Raw genomic sequence first — 25,266 nt, forward strand, 5'->3', positions numbered from 1 at the left:
TCCCACTGTACGTAACCGAACTCCGCCCGTCTCTCGGGCAACGCCCCCACCCCCCGCCCGAACGGAAATAGCGGGGCTCTGGGCCAATCGTAGCGGCGTGCCTTTGTCCAGAGACCAATGAGAGAGGGAGCAGGGATGAGCCCGAGTCTGAGCGGCAGTAATCCAAGCCAATAGGCGGCTGAGAGCTCAGGATGGCGGAGGGGAGGGGAGGGGCCGGGGGCGGAGCCGCGGCCTGCCAGCCCGCCTGCCTGCCAGCCCGCCCGCCAGCCCGCCCTCCCCCCTTGGCCGGCTGGGCTCCTCGGCGCTGCCTAGGGTCCTTCCCTCCCGGTCCCCGCCTGCCAGCCCCCGCTGTGCTGTGCCCTGCCCGGCCAGGCCTGGAGCCGACACCACCGCCATCATGCCGGCCGTGTCCAAGGGCGATGGGATGCGGGGGCTCGCCGTGTTCATCTCCGACATCCGGAACTGTGAGAGCGCGGCCGGGGGACACCGGGCGAGGGGGAGCGTGGGATTGAGGGGTTCGGGGGTTACAGAGGGGCCCAGGGGATAGAAATCCATTGCGGTCTTAGAGTGAGAGGATAGAGAGGCCCCGGGGGTACTTTAGGGTGGGGGGGATGGGGGGGCTTAGGGTGTCATAGTGTGCTTCTTGAGGTGACGACACGGAGTGGCTAGAGGCGTCCGGGAGGGTCTTAATAGTGAGGAGGCTAGTAAAGTCCCGGGGATGGGGCATAGAGTTGTCCCTGGGAATGGAAGAAAGGCTGGGGGATCGTATTAGAGATGGGGTTAGAGAAATCCCTGATGTAGATAGAAAGGGAAAAGGGTGCATGGGTGGGTGGGTGGGGGTACTGTGGAGAGATAAAGTGGGAGGAGACCAGAGAGGACTGGGAGGACGTGAAACACAGGAAGCCTAAAGGGACTGGGCTTGAGGGCCTGGGTGAGGGGGTGTCATAGAGGGGAAGGGGCTAGGTAGGTCACCGAGGCTCCCAGCTAGTTCATAGCGAGGACTTGAGAATGATAGAAAGTCCCAGGGGTTTGGGGAGGAGAGAGGGAAGGTGGGGGACTGTAGTGGGCCCCTGGTGAGGGATAGCGGGGCTGCAGGATGGAGGATTGCTTAGGAGACATGGAGGGCAGTGGAGAAGGGGCTAGAGGGGGTACTGAGAGGAGCACAGAGGAGAGGCACTGCAGGTGGAGAGTCTTGGGAGAACCTGAAATAGGGAGCTGGGGGGCCTGCAAAGGAGAGGACATTATAACGCGGGGTCTTGGAGGATGTGCCAGAATGGGGAGAGCCCAGATCTCAAAGAAGGGGCCAGGGGGCCTTAGGAATTTGTGGGGAAGAGATCTGGAAAGCTGGAGGGGTGGGAGAAACCTGGCCCCAGAGAGGGGTCATGGGTCAGGGAGCAGGACAGCCCTGAATCTGGAGCACTCTCCCATCTGACCACATCAACATGGGGACAGCCATCACCAGCAGGAAGAATGGTCGTGACTGTGGGAGTCCTGGCGCCAAGTCAGCTCCCAGCTCCTGCGAGCGGGTGTTGGTGTTTGGAGCTGCCAAAAGCTTCACAGGCTGTGTCCGCATGGGCTTTGGGGTCAGCCAGACTTGGGTTTGAGTCTGAGCGCTCTCACTCCCTAGCCGTGTGACCTTGAATGAGAGACTTCGCCTCTCAGTTTCCTCATCTGTCAGGAGGGACTGCTGATCACACCTTCCTGATGGGGTTGTTATGATACCGAATGTGAGTGAGGCCTTTCACACGCTCCAGGCACTAGATAGCCTGACTGCTGTTCTTGTTATTTGGCCGGATCTGAGGAGCGGCCTCTGCTGGGTGCCCAGTGATGATTTTAGAATTTAGTAGGTATGGAAGGATCTGGCATGTAGTAGGTGCTCAGCGAGCAAGAGGGGTGGAAACTGTTGGGTCTCAAGTGTCGGAGAGAGGTTAAGTCTGTTATGAAAGGGGTGGAGCGTTGAGGATTTCTGGGTTGCGGGGGGCCAGCTGTTAGCAGCAGGTGTGCATTGCCTCTGACACCTACCTTGTGACCCTTGGCAAGTCATTCAACCTCTTGGAGGCTCCCTTTTCTTGTCGGCTGACTCCCATTGATCAGAACATCTTGCCTCTGAAGGTTCGTTCATTCGTTTATTCATTTGACAAAAGCTTTTTAATCACTCCAGTGTGCCAGACACTGTTCCGGAGACTGGGGCTATAACAGTGAACAAAAATTCCTGCCCCTGGGAGCACCCATGCCAGGAGGGAGATTAACAAGTAAACACAGAGAACCGCAGGGTCAGACGATGACTAGTGCTGTGAAGAAAAATAAGGCAGGCAAGCGGGGGAGGGGAGGGACCAGGATTGAGAGGGATCGAGCCCTGCAGATTTTGGAGGAAAGAGGGGTCCAGGCAGGAGAATGGTGCATTCAAAGGTCCTGAGGTTGTAGCACGCTTGGTGTGGGTTCAGATAAATGCGAGGGGGCTTGTGTGGCTGGAGCCAAGAGAGGGAGGGAGGGAGAGTGGTGGGAGATAAGGACAGAGAGGGGACAGGGCTTTGTGGGCCACTAGGAGCACTTTGGCCTTTCTCTGAGTGAAGCAAGAGCAGCAGGAAGGTTTTGAGCACAGGAGGGACAGGAGCTGATTGATGTATTAAAATAATTCCTCTGGCTGCTGGGAAGAGAACAGAACCGAGGAGGTACAAACAGAAACAGGGAAGGAATTAGAGGGCCCTTGCAGGCATCCCAGTGAGAGACGGTGTTGGCTCGACTGGGGTGAGAAGGAAACGATGAGAAGTGTTTGGTTGGAGATAGATTTTGAAGGATCTGCAAAGGGATTGGATGATGGGGGCAGGGCAGGAAAGAGAAAACAAGTGAGTGTCACTGCAGGACCCCAGAGGGAAGCCAGAGGACGGAGGGGAGGCTCCGACTTGGGGGCAGTGGAAGTAGTTTAGCCAAATGAACCAGGGCTGGAGAATCAGGGCTTCCCCTTGTCCTTGGTTTTCTCCTCAAGTGTAGGTTGAATGGCTGGTATGTTTCAAGCCTTATCATGGGCACTGGGGAAACAGTGGTAAATAGGACAGACTTGTCTGTACCCCCATGAAACTCCCAGCCTCTGAGGGAGACAGGTGCTGCATAAAAATTGCAGCTGTCCATCTCCCAAGCACTTGTATACGGATGTTCATACAGCAGCATTCATGATAGATAGCCAAAGAACGGAAACAAACCCAAATGTCTGCCAGCGGATGGATGGAGAAACACAGTGTGGACACCCACACAATGGAATAGTATTCAGCCATTAAAAAGGAATGAAGGGACTTCCCTGGTGGCGCAGTGTTAAGAACCTGCCTGCCAATGCAGGGGACTTGGGTTCGATCCCTGATCTGGGAAGATCCCACATGCCGTGGAGCAACTAAGCCCGTGCGCCACAACTACTGAGCCTGCGCTCTAGAGTCCGTGAGCCACAACTACTGAGCCCCCGTGCCACAACTACTGAAGCCCGTGCGTCTAGAGCCCGTGCTCCGCAACAAGAGAAGCCACCGCAATGAGAAGCCTGCGCAGCATAATGAAAGAGTAGTCCCCACTCGCTGCAACTAGAGAAAGCCCACGCACAGCAACGACCCAACACAGCCATAAATAAATAATTAATTAATTAATTAATTAAAAAAAAAAAAAGGAATGAAGTACCGTAGAGGCTACAACACAGATGAAGCTCGAAAACATCATTTTAAGTGAAAGAAGACAGACACAAAAGGCTACATATTGTAGGATTCCATTTCTATGAGATGTCCAGAATAGGCAAATCCAGAGAAACAGAAAGTAGTTGAGTGGTTGCCTAGGGCTAGGGGGTGGTGGAATGTGGAGTGACTGCTAATGAGAACAGGGTTTCTTTGGGGGGTAATGAGAATGTTCTGGAATTAGATGGTGGTGATAGCTGAACAACACTGGATCTGCTAAAGACCACAGAATCGCACTATCAAATGGTGAGCTGTGTGGTATGTGAATGGTATCTCAATTTTTTTTTTAAACTGAAGTATAGTTGATTTGCAATATTGTGTTAGTTTCAGGTGTACAGCAAAGTGATTCCGTTATACATATACATATGTGTATTTTTTTTTCTCATGTTCTTTTCCATCATGGTTTATTACAGGATGTTGAATATAGTTTCCTGTGCAAATCCTGGTTGTTTATCTAGTTCATATATGCCACTGTTAGATGATATATTAATTTTATTTTCTTTACCTAAATTGAGGAAGAAACCTAAAATCAGATCTAAATATATTACAAGGCATTTAGGGAGGTATGTTTTGTTGCCCCCCAGAAAATTACCTGAAATTTACTTTCAAAATTAGATCTGCTTGTTTAAAAGCCCTATCCTGGCTCCTTTCTTGTTTGCATCAAGTTTTTTTTAAAGCGGAAAAAAATTGTAGCTGTCCTAAGTCCAGTGAGGGAGGGGGCCACGATGTTGAGAGAACGGGGGCTCTGTCTGCTTGCGTTGCCCAGACAATGGGGAGGGGTTAGCCAGGCCAAGGGAAGGGGAGAAGAGCTGTGAAGGCAGAGGAACAGCAAGTGCAAAGGTCCTGAGGCCCCGTCGAGACTCTGTGCTAAGGCCTATGTGGCTGGTGCAGAGTGGGATGGGAGCTGACATTGGGGAGGTGGGCAGAGACCAGGCTGGTGTTTGTCCCGAGAGCACCGGAGAGGGTTTCAAGCTGGAGTGAGGGCAAAAGAAGGGATGAGGGACATGGATGAGGCCATGCTCAGAGCTGAGCAGGCGGAGGACGGGGAGGAGTGTGGAGCCATTCTGCTGGAGGATCTGAAGGGCATAGTGGAGTTCAGGGGGAAGGAACTAGTAGGAGATGAAAGGCAGGCTTTGAGAAGGAGAGCCAGGAAGGGCAAATTCTGCAGATAAGAAAGGGAGAGGTGAGGCTGGGCCCAGCCTGAGGGCGTAGTCCTGTCCTGTCTGGAGGGGAGTCAGCCTCCCAGACACTTATCTAACTGGGAGCTCCCTAAGGCAGGAGCTGGGGTTGCCTCCTCTCTAGGGCCCAACTCCCCCCAAGCCCGAGGACAGTGTGAGTGAATGAATGGGAAGGGGGTTGCTGGGCTGCCACAGTGCCCCGAGCTCTCCATGAGGGCACATCCCGCTCCAAACTGTGACCCATTCTGTTTGTGGCATCTCCCCCAGCCCCTGGAGCGCAGGCCCTGGTCTGATCCCTCCCCGGGTCCCCAGTTCCACCTTCTGCAGGGCCTGGCCCACAAGAGTCCTTGGGAGGTGTTTGCTGATTGAATGAATGAATGAATGGACAAATCAATCTTTACTGAGCACTGACTGAGTGCCAGACACTTTCTAGGTGATGAGACTAAAACGGTGAGCAAAAGTCCCCTCCCATTGGTGCTCACATTCTAGGGGGGAGATGGACCAATATACAGGTAAATATATAGTGTTCAGGTGTTCAGACAGGTAGCAGTGAGTGTTGGGAGGAAATAAAGCAGGGAAGGGGTGTAGGGGTGTAGGGATGGCGCTCTTATATAGGCTGCTCGGAGCGTCTCTCACTGAGAAGGTGACATTGGAGCAAAGAAAAATTTGGTGGGTGAATTGGCCTGCAGAATCTGGGAGAAGACATTTTTGGCAGCGCAGACAGCCTGTGCAAAGGCCCTGAGGCAGGACTGTGCTTGAGGTATAGGAGGAATGTGGGGAGAGGGTGGGAGTTGTGGTCAGAGAGGGAACTAGTGGATCCAGTGACGACTTGTTTTTACACTGAGCCAGATGGAAGCCAGGGAGAGATTCCGTGCAGAGAAGGGACAGGATTTGACTCAGGTTTTCACAGAATCCCTCTGGCCACTGTGGAGAAAGCAGAAGGAATGAGTCCCACTTTGGTGGTGCTCCAACATCAGTGTGCCATTGGGGACAGCGGCCCTCCCCCCACGCCCCTGCCCAGGGCACTTAAAGGAACCGGCTTTAGGTTATGAGTGGCATCCAGATGCTGGCAACAGACAGATCCAGGCCTGAGCCCCATCCCTTTCTACCTGTGTGCCATCTAGTGACCTCGGTCCACAATCGCATTCAGCACCTCCCCTGTGTCAGGACTGCTCTGGACCCTTTGTCAGGATGCTACACGGAACGCAGCCACCCACCCCTGCCCTTGGGGAGCTGGCATTCCCAGCCAGAAGCCGAGGGCTTACAGAGCTCAGGGAGGTCTTTGCAGCTACGTTCAAGCAGGGGAATGACAGGGTGTGACTTGGTTGCTCAAGGAGAATATTTTCTCTCAGAGATGTTGACAACTTTGATAACATCCAACCCAGGGTTGTCATGCGGCGATCCACATACGTACATTTTTTTAGAATTGAGGTATAGTTAATTTACCGTGTTATGTTAGTTTCAAGTATACAGCAAAGTGATTCCGTTATACATATATATATTGAATACATATACGTGTGTATATATATCCTTTTTCAGGTTCTTTTCCATTCGAGGTTATTACAAGATATTGAGTATAGTTCCCTGTGCTGTACAGTAGATCCTTGTTGTTTATCTCTTTTATGTATAGTAGTGTGTGTATGTTAATCTCAAACTCCAAATTTATCTCCCCCCCTCCCCCCCACCACTGCAGTTTCCCCTTTGGTAACCATAAGTTTATTTTCTGTGTCCGTGAGTCTATTTCTGTTTTGTAAGTCAGTTTATTTGTATCTTTTTTTTAGATTCCACAGATAAGTGATATCATATGATATTTGTCTTTCTCATATGATATTTGTTACTTCACTTAATATGATAATCTCTAGGTCCATCCACATATGTACATTTAAATTTTCCAGTAGTTACATTAAAAAAGTAAAACCAGGGAAATTAACTTTAACATGATTTATTTCCTTTACCCCAGTATGCCCCAAATATTATCTGAATGTGCAATCGATATTTTTTCAATGATTAACAAGACAGTTTATGCTCCTTTCTCAACTCGGAGGCTACAGTTTCTTTGGAAATATTTTCTCTGTCTTAAGAGTTCATAAAACTTATGGTTAAAAAAGAAGATTCACAAAGGGTCCAAGTCGTTCCAAACATACTTTTCCAGTGACTGAGTGGAGGATTGGTTTTTAATTTTTAACTTATTACACTTAAATAAAATTAGGAATTCAGTCCCTCAGTAGCAGCAGCCAGTTTTCAAATGTCCAGTGGCCACATGTGGCCAGTGGCTCCGGTGGTGGACCGCGTGGGCCAACATGTTCTGAACTTTATAAGGGTCCAGAGTCAACAAGCGTTAGCTCCCAGAACCCTCTTTGAGGACTCAGGGCTGTTGGGACTTGTGTGGGAGACATCAGAGCACATCCTAGTAGAGAGGAACTTTTGTTGCTTTGTATTGTAAACAGTAGTTGTCTGGAAGGCAGTGAAGGGTCTTGCAGTGAGGTGCCAGCCAGTGCCTGGGTTACCGCCATAAAAGCATGTCAGTCCCTTCATGGTAGTCCAGGTTTGTTAGGATGCCTTTTGTGGCAGTGACAGCCCCACCCTGATGCCCCAGGTTAAATGCTTAGGGAAGGCTTATCTCCCCTACCCAGAAGCCCCAAGGTCCCTCTGGAGCGGTCAGCAGTAACCTGCCCTGGCCTGTAGCAAGGGGGTGGCCTCTTTTCCACCTGCACGGCCCTCACAGCAACAGCTGCAGGCAGAATGGGGCCCCCTGCCCTCCCATGGCTCCCCAGCACCCTCAGAAAAGCCAGGAGGTTGCACGGTCTATCCCCGCCTGCTGTGCTAGCCCCCAGGCCTTTGCACAAGCTGGTCCTCACGCCCAGAGCACACCTCCCCTTATTTCTGCTTGGTCCATTTCAGCCTCGTCTTTTGAGCCTGAAATCCCAGGAGCGGGGAATTCCCTGGCGGTCCAGTGGTTAGGGCTCCATGCTTCCACTGTAGAGGGCATGGGTTCGATCGCTGTTGCGGAACTAAGATCCCACATGCTGCAGCGTGGCCAAAAAGGAAAAAAAAAAAACAAAACAAGTCCCAGGAGCTGGCCAAAAAAAAAAAAAATCCCAGGAATTGGGTACCAGGAAGCCTTCCTCCCCGCATCTGATTCCAGCCTCCCAGCCCCCACTGTGTTTGCCTTTGTGAAAGTTTTCCCCATTGTCCCTGTCAGCCTTTCCTCCAATCAAGGAGCATCCCCAGGGCAGAGCAGGTGTGACTCATCCCTGAGCTTGGCCCAGGGAATGTTTGAAGATAAAGGAATCTCTTTAAAACACCCGGAAATGCTTGCATGCCTCCTGTGACGGGGAGCTCGTCCCTCTGTCGCAGGCTGGCCGAGTGATGGAAAGTTTCTTCCATGAGCCCAGTTCTGTCACAGCTGCCTTCAGCCCCTTTCTCCCATGCGTTACCCTCAGCAGCACCCAGGTGCTGTCTCTGGGCACCCAGGCGCTAGATATTTGCAGAGGTTATGTGCTCTGCCGGGATGCACTTCCTCTAGGGCCACAGAGCATTCTCTTTTGGAGACCTGATGCTTTGTTCTTTCTGTGAATTCTTTTTTGTAGCAAAGTATATTGGTGGTGCAGAAGACAATATCAAATAGATGTGAACAATTTAAAGACTAAGGAAAAAACATATACACACACAAACATATAATCTTTGAATATTCCTTACTTTAAATTTATTTATTTATTTAGTTTTGGCTGCGTTGGGTCTTCGTTGCTGCGCGCGGGTTTTCTCTAGTTGCGGCGAGCAGGGGCTACTCTCCTTTGCGGTGCGCGGGCTTCTCCTTGCGGTGGCTTCTCTTGTTGCGGAACACAGGCTCTAGGCGCGCGGGCTTCAGTAGTTGTGGCTCCCGGGCTCTAGAGCGCAGGCTCAGTAGTTGTGGTACGCAGGCTTCATTGCTTCACAGAATGTGGGCTCTACCCAGACCAGGACTCGAACCCTGTGTCCCCTGCACTGGCAGGCGGATTCTTAACCACTGCGCCACCAGGGAAGCCCTAAAAATTTATTTTTAATTTTTACACATAGGAGGCACTAATAATATTTTTTTATTAAGTGAGCGAAATGTCCAACTATAGCATAATAATTAAATAAATTACTGGATAATTCACTCAGCCGACTATCATACATTCTTTTATTAGGAAACAGATTCTCATACCATGATGGTGGGATTTAAACTGGTTCATTATGGGAGAGCCATTTGCCTTCATATATCAGAAAAATTTGAAAATGGGCATACTCGTTGCTCTAAGAACTTTATTTCCAGGACTTTATTCTAAAAAAAAATTACATACGTGTTATCGTTTAGCTATAAAGAGGTGTATTGAAGAACACTTCCAATTAGCCAAAATTTATGAACTATGGCCATTATTTTTCTTTTCCATATTCTCTGTCATGTGCTTATTTTATCTTTGAATTTTTGTTTTTGACCACACCCCGCGGCTTGCAGGATCTTAGTTCTGCCACCAGGGATCGAACCAGAGCCAAAGTGCCGAGTCCTAACCACTGAACCGCCAGGGAATTCCTGCATATTCTTTAAATGGTCCATATCTGTTTTATATTCTCTTCTACATCATTGATATACTTCACTATAAAAATATATTAATATATATTTGTATACAAATATATTAACTTGTATATTCACATATACATATATAGTGTATCTATAAAAAAAGCTCACAGATCAGAAGTGATGAATTTTGATGAATTCATCATCAAAATCTGATGAATTTTCCCCGACTGAACACAGCTGCGTAACTGGCCCCCAGGGGCAGAAACAACATCCCTAGCTCCCTGGCACCCCCCTCCCCACTGCTCAGTCATCCAACACCGTCGGTTAGTTTTGCCTGCTTCTTGAAGCTTTTAATAGAGGTAAATGAAGGCCAGAGAGGGCTCTAGGCTCAGTAATTTAATTGCCGTTCAGATATCCGTCTATCTGTGGTAAAAGTTAGGCAGCCACTGTGTGCTATATGGTCCATTTATAAAAGCTGTTTGGTTTTTTTTTCCTCGTCCCTACAGAATAGCTTTAAAGCAACTGCTTAGAGCAATTGTGTGGTCATCCTCAGGTTAGGAGGAGAACGGAACATGCGCACCAGTTCTGCGGAGCTGCCGTGCTGGTCACCGCCCCTGCCCTGCCCCCAGAGGGAGGCGCTGTCCTGACCCCCTGGCCACCCTCTGGTGGGCACACCTCAACAGTGTGACATAGTTCTGGCTTAGTTCTTGCTGGTGAACTGCTCCTGAACCCTCCTCATCTTTCACGGCCCTCCTCAAATGTCCCCTATTCTTGGTAGCCACCAGCAAGGCCCCCGGGGGTGTCTGGGTGACCTCCAATCGTGCCCATCTCGCTCAGGTGTGGGGACAGGGCCCCACTGCCTGTGCCCCACCAAGCCAGGAGTCCCTGGGGGAGGATCAAAAGTGCCAGGTCTGCGTGGGTCCTGGGTGCCCAGCGTCGCCCCACTCAGGCCTGGCCCACAGGGCTTAGGAAACGTGTAATTAATAAATGAAGCATCAGATGGCCTCTGGGCCACACAGGCCAATTCAGCCTCATCACTGAGGTACTGGCCCTTCATCGCCTGGGTCCCAGAGACCTCCCACCCTCCCTGAGGCCTGGGAGTGGGTCACTCTGTACCTCTTCAGGCCCTTTTTTTTTTCACATCTTCATGCCTTTCCTGAGCTCAGGCACTCAGTAAGCCTGTGGAATGTGGAGTCACTACCCAGAAAAGTGGCAGACGCTGGCCCTACCCTCAGGGGGCTCTGGTGTGGTCTGGGGACAGCAGCAGACCCAGACACGCACAGCAGCGTTGAGGGAGGTGACCCGGGCAGTGTGGGAGCCCAGGAAAGGCCCAAGAGCAGCGCTACCCAGAGTGCAAGCCGCATGTGTGGTTTTTAACTTCTTCAGGAACCACTTTTTTGTTAGTAGAAAGTAGAACGGAATGGGCCAAATTAATTTTAATAATATATTTGTATAATCTGATACACCCCCCAATATTCTTTTTTTAATATTTATTTATTTATTATTTTATTTATTTTGGCTGCCCCAAGTCTTAGTTGTGGCATGTGGGATCTTTTTAGTTGCGGCATGTGGGCAACTAAATATTCTCATTGCAACACGTATTCAATATTTAAAAATTTTTTGATTAAAAAATTTTTAAACAATTAATTATATTTTTAACTTTGTAATGAGATAGTTTACATTTCTTTTTCTTAATTAATTAATTTGGTTGTGCTGGGTCTTACTTGCGGCAGGCAGGCTCCATAGTTGTGGCATGCATGTGGGATCTAGTTCCCTGACCAGGGATTGAACCCGGGCCCCCTGCATTGGGAGCACAAAGTCTTAACCACTGTGCCACCAGGGAAGTCCCTACATTTCTTTTTTTTTTTTCCACACTCAATCTTCTAAATCCCATGTGTCTTTGCCACTTACTGCCCATCTCAGTTGGGAACAGCCACGTTTTAGGTGTTTGAGAGCCACCTGACTGATGGCTGCCGTATTGGACACGGCAGCTCTAGCGTCTATTCGGAACTGATCAGGAGGTGCTAATCAGAAGGGGCTTCCTGAAGGAGGCGATAGCTGAAGTGAGGCTTATGAGAGCTTCCCCGGAAGTTGGGGGTAGGTGGTGAGGCAGGATTTCTAAAGAGAAAGAGAGCACATACCCTCGCTTTCTCCTTCATTCATTCATTCATTTGAACCTCCCAGTTGCCTGGCCACATGTGGATGACACAGCCATGGGTCAGAGCAGGCTCCACCATTCAGATGATCAGACATTTATTAAGCACCTGCTGTATGCTGGGCACCGTTCTAGACGCTCCCCTGTGATGCTTATAATCTGAAGGGGGAGCCGAGGTTTGACAGTAAAGATAAATAAAATAGTTACATGGTGTGAAATGAGCCAGGGAAGACTTCTTTTTTTTTTTTAATATTTATTTATTTGGCTGCACTGGGTCTTTAGTTGTGGCATGCAGGGTCTAGTTCCCTTACCAGGGATCAAACCCGGGTGCCCTGCATTGGGAGCACGGAGTTTTTTTTTTTCTTTTCTTTTTTTAATTTATTTTTTAGAAATTTATTTTATTTTTGGCTGCATTGGGGTCTTTATTTCTGTGAGTGGGCTTTCTCTAGTTGCGGTGAGCGGGGGCTTCTCATGGCAGTGGCCTCTCTTGTTGTGGAGCACGGGCTCTAGGCACTTGGGCTCAGTAGTTGTGGCTCGCAGGCTCTAGAGCGCAGGCTCAGTAGTTGTGGCACACGGGCTTAGTTGCTCCGCGGCATGTGGGATCTTCCCGGACCAGGGATCAAACCTGTGTCCCCTGCATTGGCAGGCGGATTCTTAACCACTGTGCCACCAGGGAAGCCCGGGAGCCCGGAGTCTTAACCGCTGGACCACCAGGGAAGTCCCGGGACATTTTTTTAAAATGATGGAAACAGAAGAAAAAGGTATTGACTTTAAAGAACTGGCCAAGAGGGAATTTCCTGGCAGTCCAGTGGTTAGGACTCCACAATTCCACTGCCAGGGCCCCTGGTTCAATATCTGGTTGGGGAACTAAGATCCCCAAGCCGTGCGGCATGGCCAAAAAATAATAATAATAAATAAATAGAGAACTGGCCAAGAAAGGCCTCTTGGAGGAGGTGACAAGAGCTGAGACCCAAGTGATGAGAAGATAACTGGATAGATGGGCAGGTGGAGGGCACAGCACGTGCAAAGGCCCTGGAGGAGGGAAGGAGTGTGAATTGTCCCTGGAACTGACGGAGGCCTGCGAGGTGGGGACACACAGCAAGATGGTGAGGGGTGACACTGGTGGGGTGGGCAGGGCAGGGCCAGAGGGCTTGGTAGCCACGGGGTGGAATCCCCCCAGTGGGAAGCAGGGATGCCAGAAAGGAAGCCGCCACAGTGATCTGGGTGGGCGGGCATGGGGTCTGGATGAGGGGGTCGTGGTGGAGGCGTGTGGTTACATGTTCTGAAGGTCGAGCCAAGAGGACATGGCGACGGCTTGAGTGAGGGGGTGAGCACACCCAGGTTTCTGTCTGGAGGAGCTGAGTGAACAGTGGAGCCTGTCAAGGGAGAGACGGTGAAGTCTGGCTCGAACTGAGGGGTGTGAGGAGGGACATAGCCAGTGGTGAGGGCAGCCGAGACCCGATCACCATCTAGTTGGATCTCACTCTGATGGGGACACCTGGGCATCCAGGAGCACAGAGGAAGCGTGGGACCTGGCCTGTGGGACCCGGGAAGGCCTTCTCGAGTCCTCCCCAGGTGGATCTTGTCAGAAGTGCAGGGACGTCACAGACAGACGTGTAGGGGAGAGGGAGGAAGTGGGTCTGTGGGCCAGGCTGGAGTGGGGTGGATGGAGAGGACTGCAGGTTGTGAGCAGGGATGGGGTGCGGGGGGTGGGCGGGCGGAGGTGGGGAGCCAGGAGCTCAGGACCCAGTGCCTGGCAACTGGCTGGAATTGGGAAGGTGCGGGCTGAGCAGTTTTCAGGAGACACTGAGCTCTGGGGGTGTGGTCAGGGTGAGGGTCCAGGGGGCCAGCTCGAAGGCAGCCGATCTCTTCATTCATTCATTCGTTACGTATTTCCTGCCAGGGGCATATTTCAGCTGGGGGCTGGTGCAGTGGTAACCGGAGCCATGGGTGGGCTGGAGGAGGGAGGGAGGCAGGGAGCGCCCCACAGTGTGTGCTGGGCTTCTCCTCTGGGTGGTGGAGACCAAAGAGCCGAGGTTCCCACCTCCCGGAAGCTCCCAGCTAGAGACAGGGCCCAGACCTGGCCTCAGCCCCCTGGGCCTGGAGCCCCAGGGTGGGGAGACTGCCCTTCCAGCCAGGAGGGACCTTGCCCAGGAAAGTGAGGGCAGGCGGCTCAACTCTCTGGAACCCTCCTGACCTGTCCTGCCTTTTCCCTTCCAGGTAAGAGCAAGGAGGCGGAGATTAAGAGAATCAACAAGGAACTGGCCAACATCCGCTCCAAGTTCAAGGGTATGCTGGGGGCCCAGGCTCCTGGGTCTGTGGGAGGAGCGGGCTGTGCGCTGGGGCTGGGATACCTGGGACTTGTAGGTATGACCCTTCCTCATTTTTGCCTCCCCTTTCTTCCTTCCTCTGGCCCCAGGGGACAAAGCCTTGGACGGCTACAGCAAGAAAAAGTATGTGTGTAAACTGCTCTTCATTTTCCTGCTCGGCCACGACATCGACTTTGGGCACATGGAGGCCGTGAACCTGCTGAGCTCCAACAAGTACACGGAGAAGCAGATAGTGAGTCTGAGTGGGGAGGGGGCTGGGGTCCTGGACTCCTGGGTCTGAGGGGGGAGGGGCCTGGGGGCCTGGACTCCTGGGTCTGAGGGGGAGGGGCCAGGGGTCTAGACTCTGGGTCTGAGGGAGGAGGGACCGGGGGCCTGGATCCTGGGTCTGAGGGAGGAGGGGCCGGGGACCTGGATCCTGGGTCTGAGGGAGGAGGGGCTGGGGGCCTGGACCCCTGGGTCTGAGGGGGGAGGGGCTGGGGGTCTGGATCCTGGGTCTGAGGGGGGAGGGGCCGGGGGTCTGGACTCCTGGGTCTGAGGGAGGAGGGGCCGGAAGTGCAGACTCCAGGGTTGAGGGTTGGGGTCTAGGGCCAGTTAGCCACAAGGCTCCAAGCCCCCCACCTCCCTCCCCAACCCAGGGTTACCTGTTCATCTCGGTGCTGGTGAACTCCAACTCGGAGCTGATCCGGCTCATCAACAACGCCATCAAGAACGACCTGGCCAGCCGCAACCCCACCTTCATGTGCCTGGCCCTGCACTGCATCGCCAATGTGGGCAGCCGTGAGATGGGCGAGGCCTTTGCCGCTGACATCCCTCGCATCTTGGTGGCTGGGTGAGGCGTTGGGGACCCAGGTGGGGGGATGGGGTAGACAAGACTCAACCCAGTTTGAGGGTCAGAGAGGCTCTGTCACCTGCCCAAGGTCTCCCAGCCAGGCTTGGCACCGCCGTGATTCCAGTGGCAGCCCCCATGGTTGTCTCTTGTCATCTCACCAAAGTGACTCGACCGTGTAAGGCAGCTTCCCAAAAAAGCCAGTGGGATGTCTATCTGATTGACCGTTAACATCTAGTAAAGAAGAGGTGATAACCTTAAGTTATGTCGGTGACAGCCCTCCAGAACTTCTGCCTCTTCTCCATTCATTCATTCAACAAACATCTATTGAGCATGTATGTGCGAGGCGCCATGCTGATTGCTGGGGATGTGGCCATGACCAGAAATGGACATGGTCATCCTTCTCCCAGTGTTCACGGTCTAGCGTGGGGGATAAACATCGGTTGAATAATTTCAGGATGAAACATATATTTCCTCTCAGAACCATGCTGTGGGGTGCAGAAGCCCATAGGGCACGTAGTAGGCATGCCTGACCTAGCCTGGGGGATCAGGGAGGGCTTCTCAGAGGAAGTGGGATCAGGCTGAGACCTGGGTGAGGAGGAGGAATTGGCTGTGGAAAAGGGAAAGGCGTGAAGGGTGGTGGATCAGCCTGTGTGATCTTTCTGAAGCAGGAGGTTGTTCAGCAAACACTTCTTGAGCACCTGCGATGTGCCGGGCACTGTTCCGGACGTGGGAAGGCAGGAGGGAGCAGCGGAGACAGTCATGCCCATCGTCGGGGAGCTTACATCTCAGGGGGAATCCAAAGAGCAAACACATAGGCAAAGAAGTGAGTTGAGTTCGGATAGTGACAATTCCTCTGAAGAAAACAAAACAGGGCAGTGGGGGGCAGCAGAGATGGTGGGGAAGGCTACTTAAGTCAGCCTCATCAGGGAGGGTCTCTGCGAAAGGTGACATGTAATTTGAGACTGGAATGATGAGGAGAAGACAGTCATTCAGAAATGTTGGAAGGTATCACCTCACACCGGTCAGAATGGCCATCACCAAAAAATCTACAAACAATAAGTGCTGAAGAGGGTGTGGCGAAAAGGGAACCCTCTTGCACTGTTGGTGGGAATGTAAATTGATACAGCCACTATGGAGAACAGTATGGCGGTTCCTTAAAAAACTAAAAATAAAACTACCATACGACCCAGCAATCCCACTACTGGGCATATACCCTGAGAAAACCATAATTCAAAAAGAGTCATGTACCACAATGTTCACTGCAGCACTATTTACAATAGCCAGGATATGGAAGCAACCTAAGTGTCCATCGACAGATGAATGGATAAAGAAGATGTGGCACATATATACAATGGAATATTACTCAGCCATAAAAAGAAACAAAATTGAGTTATTTGTAGTGAGGTGGATGGACCTAGAGTCTGTCATACAGAGTGAAGTAAGTCAGAAAGAGAAAAACAAATACCATATGCTAACACATATGTATGGAATCTAAAAAAAAAAATGGTTCTGAAGAACCTAGGGACGGGACAGGAATAAAGACGCAGACGCAGAGAATGGACTTGAGGACATGGGGAGGGGGAAGGGTAAGCTGGGACGAAGTGAGAGAGTGGCATTGACATAGATACACTACCAAATGTAAAATAGATAGCTAGTGGGAAGCAGCTGCATAGCACAGGGAGATCAGCTCGGTGCTTTGTGACCGCCTAGAAGGGTGGGATAGGGAGGGTGGGAGGGAGACACAAGAGGGAGGGGATATGGGGATATACGTATACATATAGCTGATTCACTTTGTTATACAGCAGCAACTAACACAACAATGTAGAGCAATTATACTCCAATAAAGATGTTTAAAAAAAAAAAGGATGGAATAGTGCTCCAACTAAAAGGAGCAGCAAGTGCAAAGGCCCTGAGGTAGGCGTGAGCTTTGTACATTCAAGGAACCAAGAGATAGTGTCTCTGGCTTGACTGTGGTGAACAAGCGAGAGAATAGGGAGAGTATGGATTTATTCTAATTGCAATTGGGAGGCAATAGGTGTGTTTTGAGCAGGTAAATGACATGCTTGGCTTTTTATTTTATTTATTTATTTATTTATTTATTTATTTATTTTTTATTTTTGGCTGCGTTGGGTTTTTGTTGCTGCACGTGGGCTTTCTCTAGTTGCGATGAGCAGGGACTACTCTTCATTGCAGGGCTCGGGCTTCTCATTGTTGTGGCTTCTCTTGTTGCAGAGCATGGGCTCTAGGCGCGTGGGCTCAGTAGTTGTGGCTCGCGGGCTCTAGAGTGCAGGCTCAGTAGTTGTGGTGCACGGGCTTAGTTACTTTGCGGCATGTGAGATCTTCCTGGACCAGGGCTCTAACCCATGTCCCCTGCATTGGCAGGTGGATTCTTAACCACTGTGCCACCAGGGAAGCCCCTGTATTTTTATTTATTTATTTATTTATTTATGAAGCCCCTGTATTTTTAAAAGATCACGCAACCTGGTGTGGGAGAAAGTAGGACTTGTATTTCTGGCAGCTTGTGGGCTAGATTCCTGCCTGAGGGTCTCCCCAAAACCCAGTTATCAATGTGGGTTAAAAGAGGAAAGGAAATATTTTTCAATGTATTCATGAGCTAGCAAGAAAATAAGGAGACACACAGGCCACAAGCTAAGAGGAGCCTGACACCCAGGGAGATGAGCAGAGTGCCTAAGCTGGATTTTGCTTAGGGCATTTGCTGACCTGGATGAACTTAGGTATTGGTTTTGGGGCCCTGTAGCCTCTGGGTACAGAAGACAAGCTGGTTCAAGCAGGGGCTCCAGAGGCCACACTTCAAAGTGAGGGTGACCTAGAAATAAATCCCCTTAGGGTCTATAAGCAAAATTATCTTTTTGAACTTTGGCATGGAACAGCCCACACACTGGTGTTCAGTCCGATTTTCCCCTTCCTGGGTCATCCGTAGAACCTTAAGCCAAACTTTAGCTTAAGTGACACAAACTGCTAGTACCCCAGTGCCTGACAGAAGCAAACAAGTCTTTTTGGGAGAAACCCACTTTCATCATAGGCCTCAATGATTTCCACAGATGAAGCTCCAAGTTACATGAGTAGCTCACAGTCGAAAATCACTAAACACAAGACGCAAGGCACCATGAGGGAGAACCAGCAGAAAGAAAATGGAAAATAACAGTTGGATTGGAGTTTTCATACAGAATGTAAGATGAGTATGCTTAATATGTTTCAAGAAAAAAGAGAACAATTTAAAAATGAATGAAGTGTAAGCATTGTTTAAAAAGAAATGGACAACATTTAAATTAAAAAAAAAAATTAAGTGGTGTAGTTTAGCAGCAGAGTAGACAGAACCAAAGCAAGGATTGTAAATAGGCAGAAGAACTGGAGAAATTAATCAGAATGCAGCCCAGAAAACAAAGAGACGGAAAAATTTAAAAGAGAGGTTAAGAGTCAAGGGAGATAAAATCTAACAACACTGTTCAGAGTTCTAGAAAGAGAGAAGGAAGAGAATCATAACAGACGCAGTGTTTGAACAGATTATGGCTAAAAATATACCAGAACCAATGAAAGAACATGATCCTTAGATTCAGGTAGCCTAGAGACTGTCGGGGGCGCCAAGCGTGGTGGCAGGGAGACCATTGAGATGTCTCTTGCCGTCCTGGGCAGAGCTGATGGTGGCTGGGACCAGGGTTGTTGCAGAAAATAGTTACTAGAGCTGTATGTTTTGGAAGGAAAGACCACTGTACTGATTGTATATGGTGTAAGAGAGAGAGAGGAGTGAAGTTGAACAGGTGGATGAATGATGAAGGAGGGAGTGGGGGAGAACCAAGTGAAGGAGGGGGAGGATCCAGAGTTGGGTTTGGCCATGTTGAATCTGAGATGCCTAGTAGACAAAGTAAAAACAAATAAGTAGGGACTTCCCTGGTGGTGCAGTGGTTAAGAATCCACCTGCCAATGCAGGGGACACGGGTTCGAGCCCTGGTCCGGGAAGATCCCACATGCTGCAGAGCAGCTAACCCCGTGCACCACAACTACTGAGCCCGTGCTCTAGAGCCCGTGAGCCACAACTACCGAGCCTGTGCGCCACAACTACTGAGCCTGTGCGCCACAACTACTGAAGCCTGCACGCCTAGAGCCTGTGCTCCACAACGAGAGAAGCCACCGCAATGAGAAGCCCGCCCACCGCAACAAAGAGTAGCCCCCGCTCAACGCAACCAGAGAAAAGCCCGCGTGCAGCGATGAAGACCCAGTGCAGCCAAAAATAAATGAATTGATTAATTAAAAAAAAAAAAAGTAAAACTAATTTCATTTTTTTTTTTTTTAATTTTTGGTTGCACTGTGTGGCACGCAGGATCTTAGTTTCCCCACCAGGCATCGAACCTGTGCCCCCTGCAGTGGAAGCTCAGGGTCCTAACCACTGGACTGCCAGGGGAATTCCCCATCTAATTTTAATATTTTAATCTCACCTGATCCATCCAGAATCATTTTGACATTGGATCAACATACACATTATCCAATATTTTTTGTGTTAAGTCTTTGAAACCACTGTGTAATTTACACACATGGCATCTCAGTCTGGACTCACTCCGTTCAAGTGCTCGGTAGCTTCGTGTCGCTGGAGGCCACCAGATGGGACAGCGCAGGGTTGATGGTAATTAAAGCCACAGCCGGATGAGGTCCCTCAGGCAGGATGTGACCAGAGAAGAGAAGAGACCAAAGGCTGAGGGCTGGGGTGATCCAGCATGTGGAAGTCTGGCCAGGGAGAGGGAGGAAAATGCAGAATGGGCTGTGGCTCGGAGCTTGGAGAAGAAACTTTCACGGAGGAGGGAGTGGTCAGCCATGGTGAATGCTGCTGACAGTTTCTTTAAGATCAGGACAGGCAGCTGGCATTGGCTTGGGTGAGTCAGGTGGCCAGTCACCCTGATTGGGGAGAACTTGGCACCTCTGAGGGCTGAGAAAGAAGCCAGTGTGACAAACATATATGAGCACAGGTGATGTCCCCGTTTCACACAAGGGGCCCCGCCCTGCCAAAGTCACAGGCCACGCTGGGCTTGTCTGACTATAGGCTGGGCTCTCAGCACTGGAAACTTGACCTTGACAGTGACTGGGGCACAGAGGAACTGTTTTTATGTTTTTGGTTTTTTGTTTTGTTTTGTTCTGGTTTAGGCTGCACCGCGTGGCTTGTGGATATTCCCCGGCCGGGGACTGAACCTGGGCCACGGCAGTGAAAGCCCAGAATCCTAACCACTAGGCCACCAGGGAACTCTGGGTTACTGTTTTTTGAGGTAGTTTTTTTTTTTTTAATTTGAGGTAAAATTCACATAACATAAAGCTCACCATTTTAAGCACTTTGAAGTGTACAGTTCGGTGATCTTTAGGCCATTCGCAGTGTTGTTCAAGCATCCGCACTACCTAATTGCAGAACATTTCCATCACCCGAAAAAGAAGCCCTGTGCCCATCAGCAGTCATTCCGCAGACCCTCTCTCCCCAGCCCCAGGCAATCTCTCATATGCTCTCTGTCTCTAAAGATTTGCCTATTCTGGACATTTCAGATAAATGGAATCACACAGTATGCGGCCTTTGTGTCTGGCTTTTCTCTTATCATAATGTTTTTGAGGTTCATCCCTGTTGTAGTATGTGTCAGGGCTTCATTCCTTTTTTATGAGCCAATAAGAACATTCCACTGTATGGATGGACCACAATTTATTTCTCCGTTCGTCACCAAGGTTCCACCTTTCGGCTGTGATGAATAATGCACGCATTTGTGTGAACTCTGTTTTCGGTTCTGTTGCGGAGCTGCCTGGGCATGAAATTGCTGGGTCATAAGGTATTACGCCTTGTTTCAAAAAAGAAAGAAAGAAAGAAAACAGCAGCAGTTGAATTTCCCCTTCGGGTCCCTCATATCATCTCTCCATCTGGCCTTCCTCCCGGTGCCCTGAGTATGGTGGTGCTTATTCCCATGTACGTTTTGTCCTTTTACACCCAGGCACACCCCCCTATATTATGTAGCTTTCAACTTTACCTACAAAGTATCACAATCTCTGTGTAACTTAACCAAGTTGGTCAATTGCTCTTATTCTTTTTTTTTTTTTTTTTAATATTTATTTATTTATTTAATTTATTTGGCTGCATTGGGTCTTAGTTGCAGCACGCGGGATCTTCGTTGCAGCACGTGGGGTCTCGTTGCAGCACGCGGGTTTCTCTCTAGTTGTGGTGCGCGGGCTCAGTAGTTGCTGCGCGGGCCCAGTTGCCCCACGGCATGTAGGATCCTAGTTCCCTGGCCAGGGATCGAACCCACGTCCCCTGCATTGGAAGACGGATTCTCAACCACTGGACCACCAGGGAAGTCCCCGCTCTTATTCTTTTATTTGGGATTCTCCTGGACATTTCCTTACCTGTCACGGAGATGATAATAGAATCCACCTCCTCAGAGGGCTGTCCTGAGGATTAAACGTGTTGCTATGTAGAAGCTCTTAGAGCCTGGGCCAGAGGCAGGCCTCGTGGGGTGTGAGCTATGATGATGATGGTGGAAAGACCACCATTCATGGAGTTCTGCTGTGGGCAGACCTGCTGGTTTCTGGTTTTAATATGATCTTTCCTATGCCATGACCTTGAGCACTTGTGTGTGCCTTTCCCCAGGGCAGGTGTCTGGGAGCAGAATTGCTGGTCTAGGTCTGCATCCCTTACAGAAGCTACCTGACCAGGGGCAGCCCAGCTCCTTTTCTGACGGCCTGTGCCCGTGTCTACCCGTGGCCAGGGCACCCGAGGGCTCCCGTCTCCCCAGCCTGGCCGACACACACGAGTCTGCCTAGCTGACGGGAGAAAACGGAGCCGCCATGTCCATGCAATTCATGTTTCTCCTGCACATCCAGTAAAACATCTTTTCACCTGGCCTTTGACTCCTGCAGTTTCACCCACCCTTCCTGGGACCCTCCCCTGTGCTTCTGTTGGGTCCTTTCTGGGAAAATGTCACTGTAAGGCCCAGTCTGGGCGGTCGAGACAACTCCTAGGACCCATTCTGTGCTCGAGGCCGCGATACCCGGGTTCACTTCTTCATCCTCCAATCTGGGGGGGGGTCCTCATTTTCCCCAGGAGGAAATTGCCAGTCAGAGAGGGTCAATGCCTTATCCCCAAATCACGCCCCACAAGCAGGCGTGTCTGACCCCAGAGACCGGGGAGTGCTTTCTAGAACACTGTTAGGCTTCACACTCTTTGTGATGCTGGGACCTGGGTACTGACCGGGCCATGAACTCAGCGCTCTGGGATGGGACACTGCTGGCTGCCAGGCTCTGTGCTAACCCAGTGCCTCTTCAGTCTCCTGTGGCCACTGTAACCCACGACCACAAGTTAGGGGCTTAAAACACACATTGATTCTCTCACAGTTGTGGAGGTCAGAAGTCCACAGTGAGGCTCACTGGGCTAAAATCAAGGTGTCAGCAGGACTGGTGCCCTCTGGAGGCTCTCGGAGAGAATCTGTTTCCAGGTCTTTTCCAGCTTCTAGAGGCCGCCTGCATCCTGTGGCTCATGGCCCCTTCCATCTTTAATCAGCAGGGTGGCATCTTCTCTCTGATCTCTGTATCTGTCCTTGTATCTCTCTGACTCTGATCTTCCTCCTCTCTTCTAAGGACCTTGTGATTACATTTAGGGCTCACCTGGGTAATCCAGGATCATCTCAAGATCCCTGATTTCATCATATCTGCAAAGTCCCCTTTAAATGTAAGGGAACACATTCACAGGGTCTGGACATTAGGATGTGGACGTGTCGGGAGGGGGCATTATTCAGCCCACCATAGTGTTTGACAGGCTTCCTCTCCTCTGAAGAGGGGAGTAGGGTTCCCATTTTATGAAGGACATTATGGAGGCTCAGAGAGGGAAGGGCACTTGCCAGAGGCCATGCAGCCCCGTGGGTCCAGGGCCCCACTGGGTGTCTCGTTAGCATGTCAATTTCGTATCTGTTCGGTATCAAATTTGGGTCCCACTCAGCGCCCCACCCGCCATCTTGCCCCAGGTCCCCACGCAACAAATGGTCTCACCACTCGCCAGGTCCCTCAGGTCAGAAACTTGAGGGTCACCTTGTCCCCTCTTCTGTCCCCACCACCTCATAGTAAAAATGTATCAGAACAGAGCCACTTCTCACCTGCACGGCTGCAGCGGGGTCTGAGGCACTGTCATCTCCTGTCATCTCCTGCCTGGACTATTGCTGTCACCTCCCGCCCCCACCCCAGCCTCCCACAGTCTCTTCTCCACACAGCAGCAGAGGGACCTTTTAAAAACATAAGTCAGATCTGGGGACAGTGGTCCATAGTAGTACCTATTTTCTCAGTTTGTTGTGGAGATAAAATGAATGAGCCAGTGCCTGTACCAGGGCCGAGCAGATCGGAAGGGCCCTGGGTGGTAGCTTTTACCGCTGTCGCGTTCGTATCATAGCTTCCCTGCTTGTCACCTGCAGCGGCTCCATCTCCCGCTGGGTAAAAGCATAGTCCTCGCCGTGGCCTGCAAGGCCCCGCACGGTCTGGCCCTCAGCCCCCGCTCTGTCCTGTCTCCAGCCACACAAGACTCCTCCAAGCTCCTTCCACACACAGACCTGCCTGCCTCGAGGCCTCCACAGCCTCTTCTCTCTGCTGGGAACATTCTGTGCAGATTTTTAGTCTTTTCTCTCAGTTTTCTGTTAACCTGGCGCCTTGTTAGTGAGACCTTCATCCAAAATAGCATCCCCAGGGACTTCCCTGGTGGTGCAGTGGTTAAGAATCCGCCTGCCAATGCAAGGGACACGGGTTCGAGCCCTGGTCTGGGAAGATGCTGCGGAGCAACTAAGCCCGTGCGCCACAACTACTGAGCCTGCACTCTGGAGCCCTCGAGCCACAACTACTGAGCCGGCGTGCCACAACTACCGAAGCCCGCGTGCCTAGAGCCTGTGCTCCGCAAGAAAAGAAGCCACCGCAATGAGAAGCCCATGCACCGCAACAAAGAGTAGCCCCCGCTCGCCGCAACTAGAGAAAGCCTGCGTGCAGCAACGAAGACCCAACGCAGCCAAAAAATTAATTAATTAATTAAAATAAAAAGTTAAAAAAACAAAAACAAAAACAAAAACCCGGAGTGCCTGCCCTAGTTTGCTCTGTAGCACTGAACCTGGACAGTATCTGTTGTAGGATGCCGGCTGCCCTGGTGAGAATGTAAGCTCTATGAGGACACAATGCTTTTGTTTTTTTTTAAGAAAGAACAACTTTATCTGATACTCTGTGGATTATTTATTTATTTATTTATTTATTTTGGCGGCATCAAGTCTTAGTTGCAGTACGCGGGATCTTTCGTTGCAGTGCGCGGACTCTTCGTTGCAGCGCAAGGGCTTCTCTCTAGTTGGGGCACATGGGTTCCAGAGCACGTGGGCTCAGTAGTTGCAGCGTGCGGACTTAGTTGCCCCGTAGCCTGTGGGATCTTAGTTCCCCGAGCAGGGATCGAACCCGTGTACCCTGCATTGGAAGGCGGATTCTTAACCACTGGACAACCAGGGAAGTCCCTGTGAGGACACACTTTGGACCAGTTTGTCCACCACTCTGTCCACAGAGCTGACAGCAGGGCCTGGCTCCCAGTAGGCGCTCAATAAGTGAACGGTAACTGAATGAAGGTGCAGAGCCACGCTTGGCATTTTGCTCGGCCCTGCCCATGACCCCATGAGGTTACTGGGTTGCAACCCATTTTGCAGATGAAGAAACTGAGGCCCGATGGGCAGTGAGGGCAGCGCCAGATGGGTTCCTGGGTCTGCCGGGCTTTTTCTGCCTCTTGTTGGACACCCTTCCTGGGAGGAGCGAGAGAGGAGGGGGGAGGTGTGCAGGGCCGTGGTCACGCTGACCCCCCACTCCCACCCCGCATTGTGTCCCGGCAGGGACAGCATGGACAGCGTGAAGCAGAGTGCAGCCCTGTGCCTGCTGCGGCTCTACAAGGCCTCACCCGACCTGGTGCCCATGGGCGAGTGGACGGCCCGCGTGGTGCACCTGCTCAACGACCAGCACATGGTGAGACCCCTGCCTGGTGCCCAGGGACCCTGGACCACTGCCCCCAAGACCCACCGCCCTTGGCAGCCACCTGATGCCTGGGGCCCCCCACCTCTGCCCTGTTTCCCACCTGGATGCCTGGGGACCCCTCCTCTGCCCTGATTCTTACCTGAATGCCCAGGGCCCCCCACTTCTGTCACTGACACCCACCTGGATGCCCGGGGATCCTGTCCAGTGTCCCCAACACCCATCACTCACCCAGCCCCTCAGAAAAATCCCAGCCTCTGTTTCCGACACCCAGAGATTCCCCCATCGCCTGCCCAACCAGCACAGAGACACTGACCTCTGTCGCTACCCCCAGTGCTCCAGTCCCTCATGGTCCCCAAGCCGTGAAACAGCCACCAGGACACCTGTACATACCCAAGCGCACCCCTCAGGCCACCCCAGCCCCAAGTGCTCCTGCGCCTCTACTCTCAGAACCACAGCCTGGACACTTGTCCCCAGTCTGACCCTCCCCCGAGGGCCCTGACCTGCCACTCGTCT

At 51.2% G+C, this 25,266-nt stretch overlaps 1 protein-coding gene across 2 annotated transcripts in view; it reads left to right on the forward strand.

Annotated features, from left to right (window-relative positions):
* Positions 1–245: 245 nt before the first annotated feature.
* The window catches only part of AP2A1 (adaptor related protein complex 2 subunit alpha 1), a 36,628-nt gene continuing 11,607 nt past the window's right edge, over positions 246–25,266 (forward strand). For both annotated transcript variants that reach the window (XM_061173718.1, XM_061173719.1), the window contains exons 1-5: positions 246–464; positions 13,804–13,872; positions 14,003–14,145; positions 14,549–14,742; positions 24,615–24,744. In XM_061173718.1, the coding sequence (XP_061029701.1) occupies positions 398–464; positions 13,804–13,872; positions 14,003–14,145; positions 14,549–14,742; positions 24,615–24,744 (603 nt within the window). In that variant the 5' untranslated portion in view covers positions 246–397. The remainder of the gene's footprint in view (positions 465–13,803; positions 13,873–14,002; positions 14,146–14,548; positions 14,743–24,614; positions 24,745–25,266) is intronic.

Source organism: Eubalaena glacialis, chromosome 18 (assembly GCF_028564815.1).
Source record: "Eubalaena glacialis isolate mEubGla1 chromosome 18, mEubGla1.1.hap2.+ XY, whole genome shotgun sequence".
NCBI lineage: Eukaryota > Metazoa > Chordata > Mammalia > Artiodactyla > Balaenidae > Eubalaena > Eubalaena glacialis.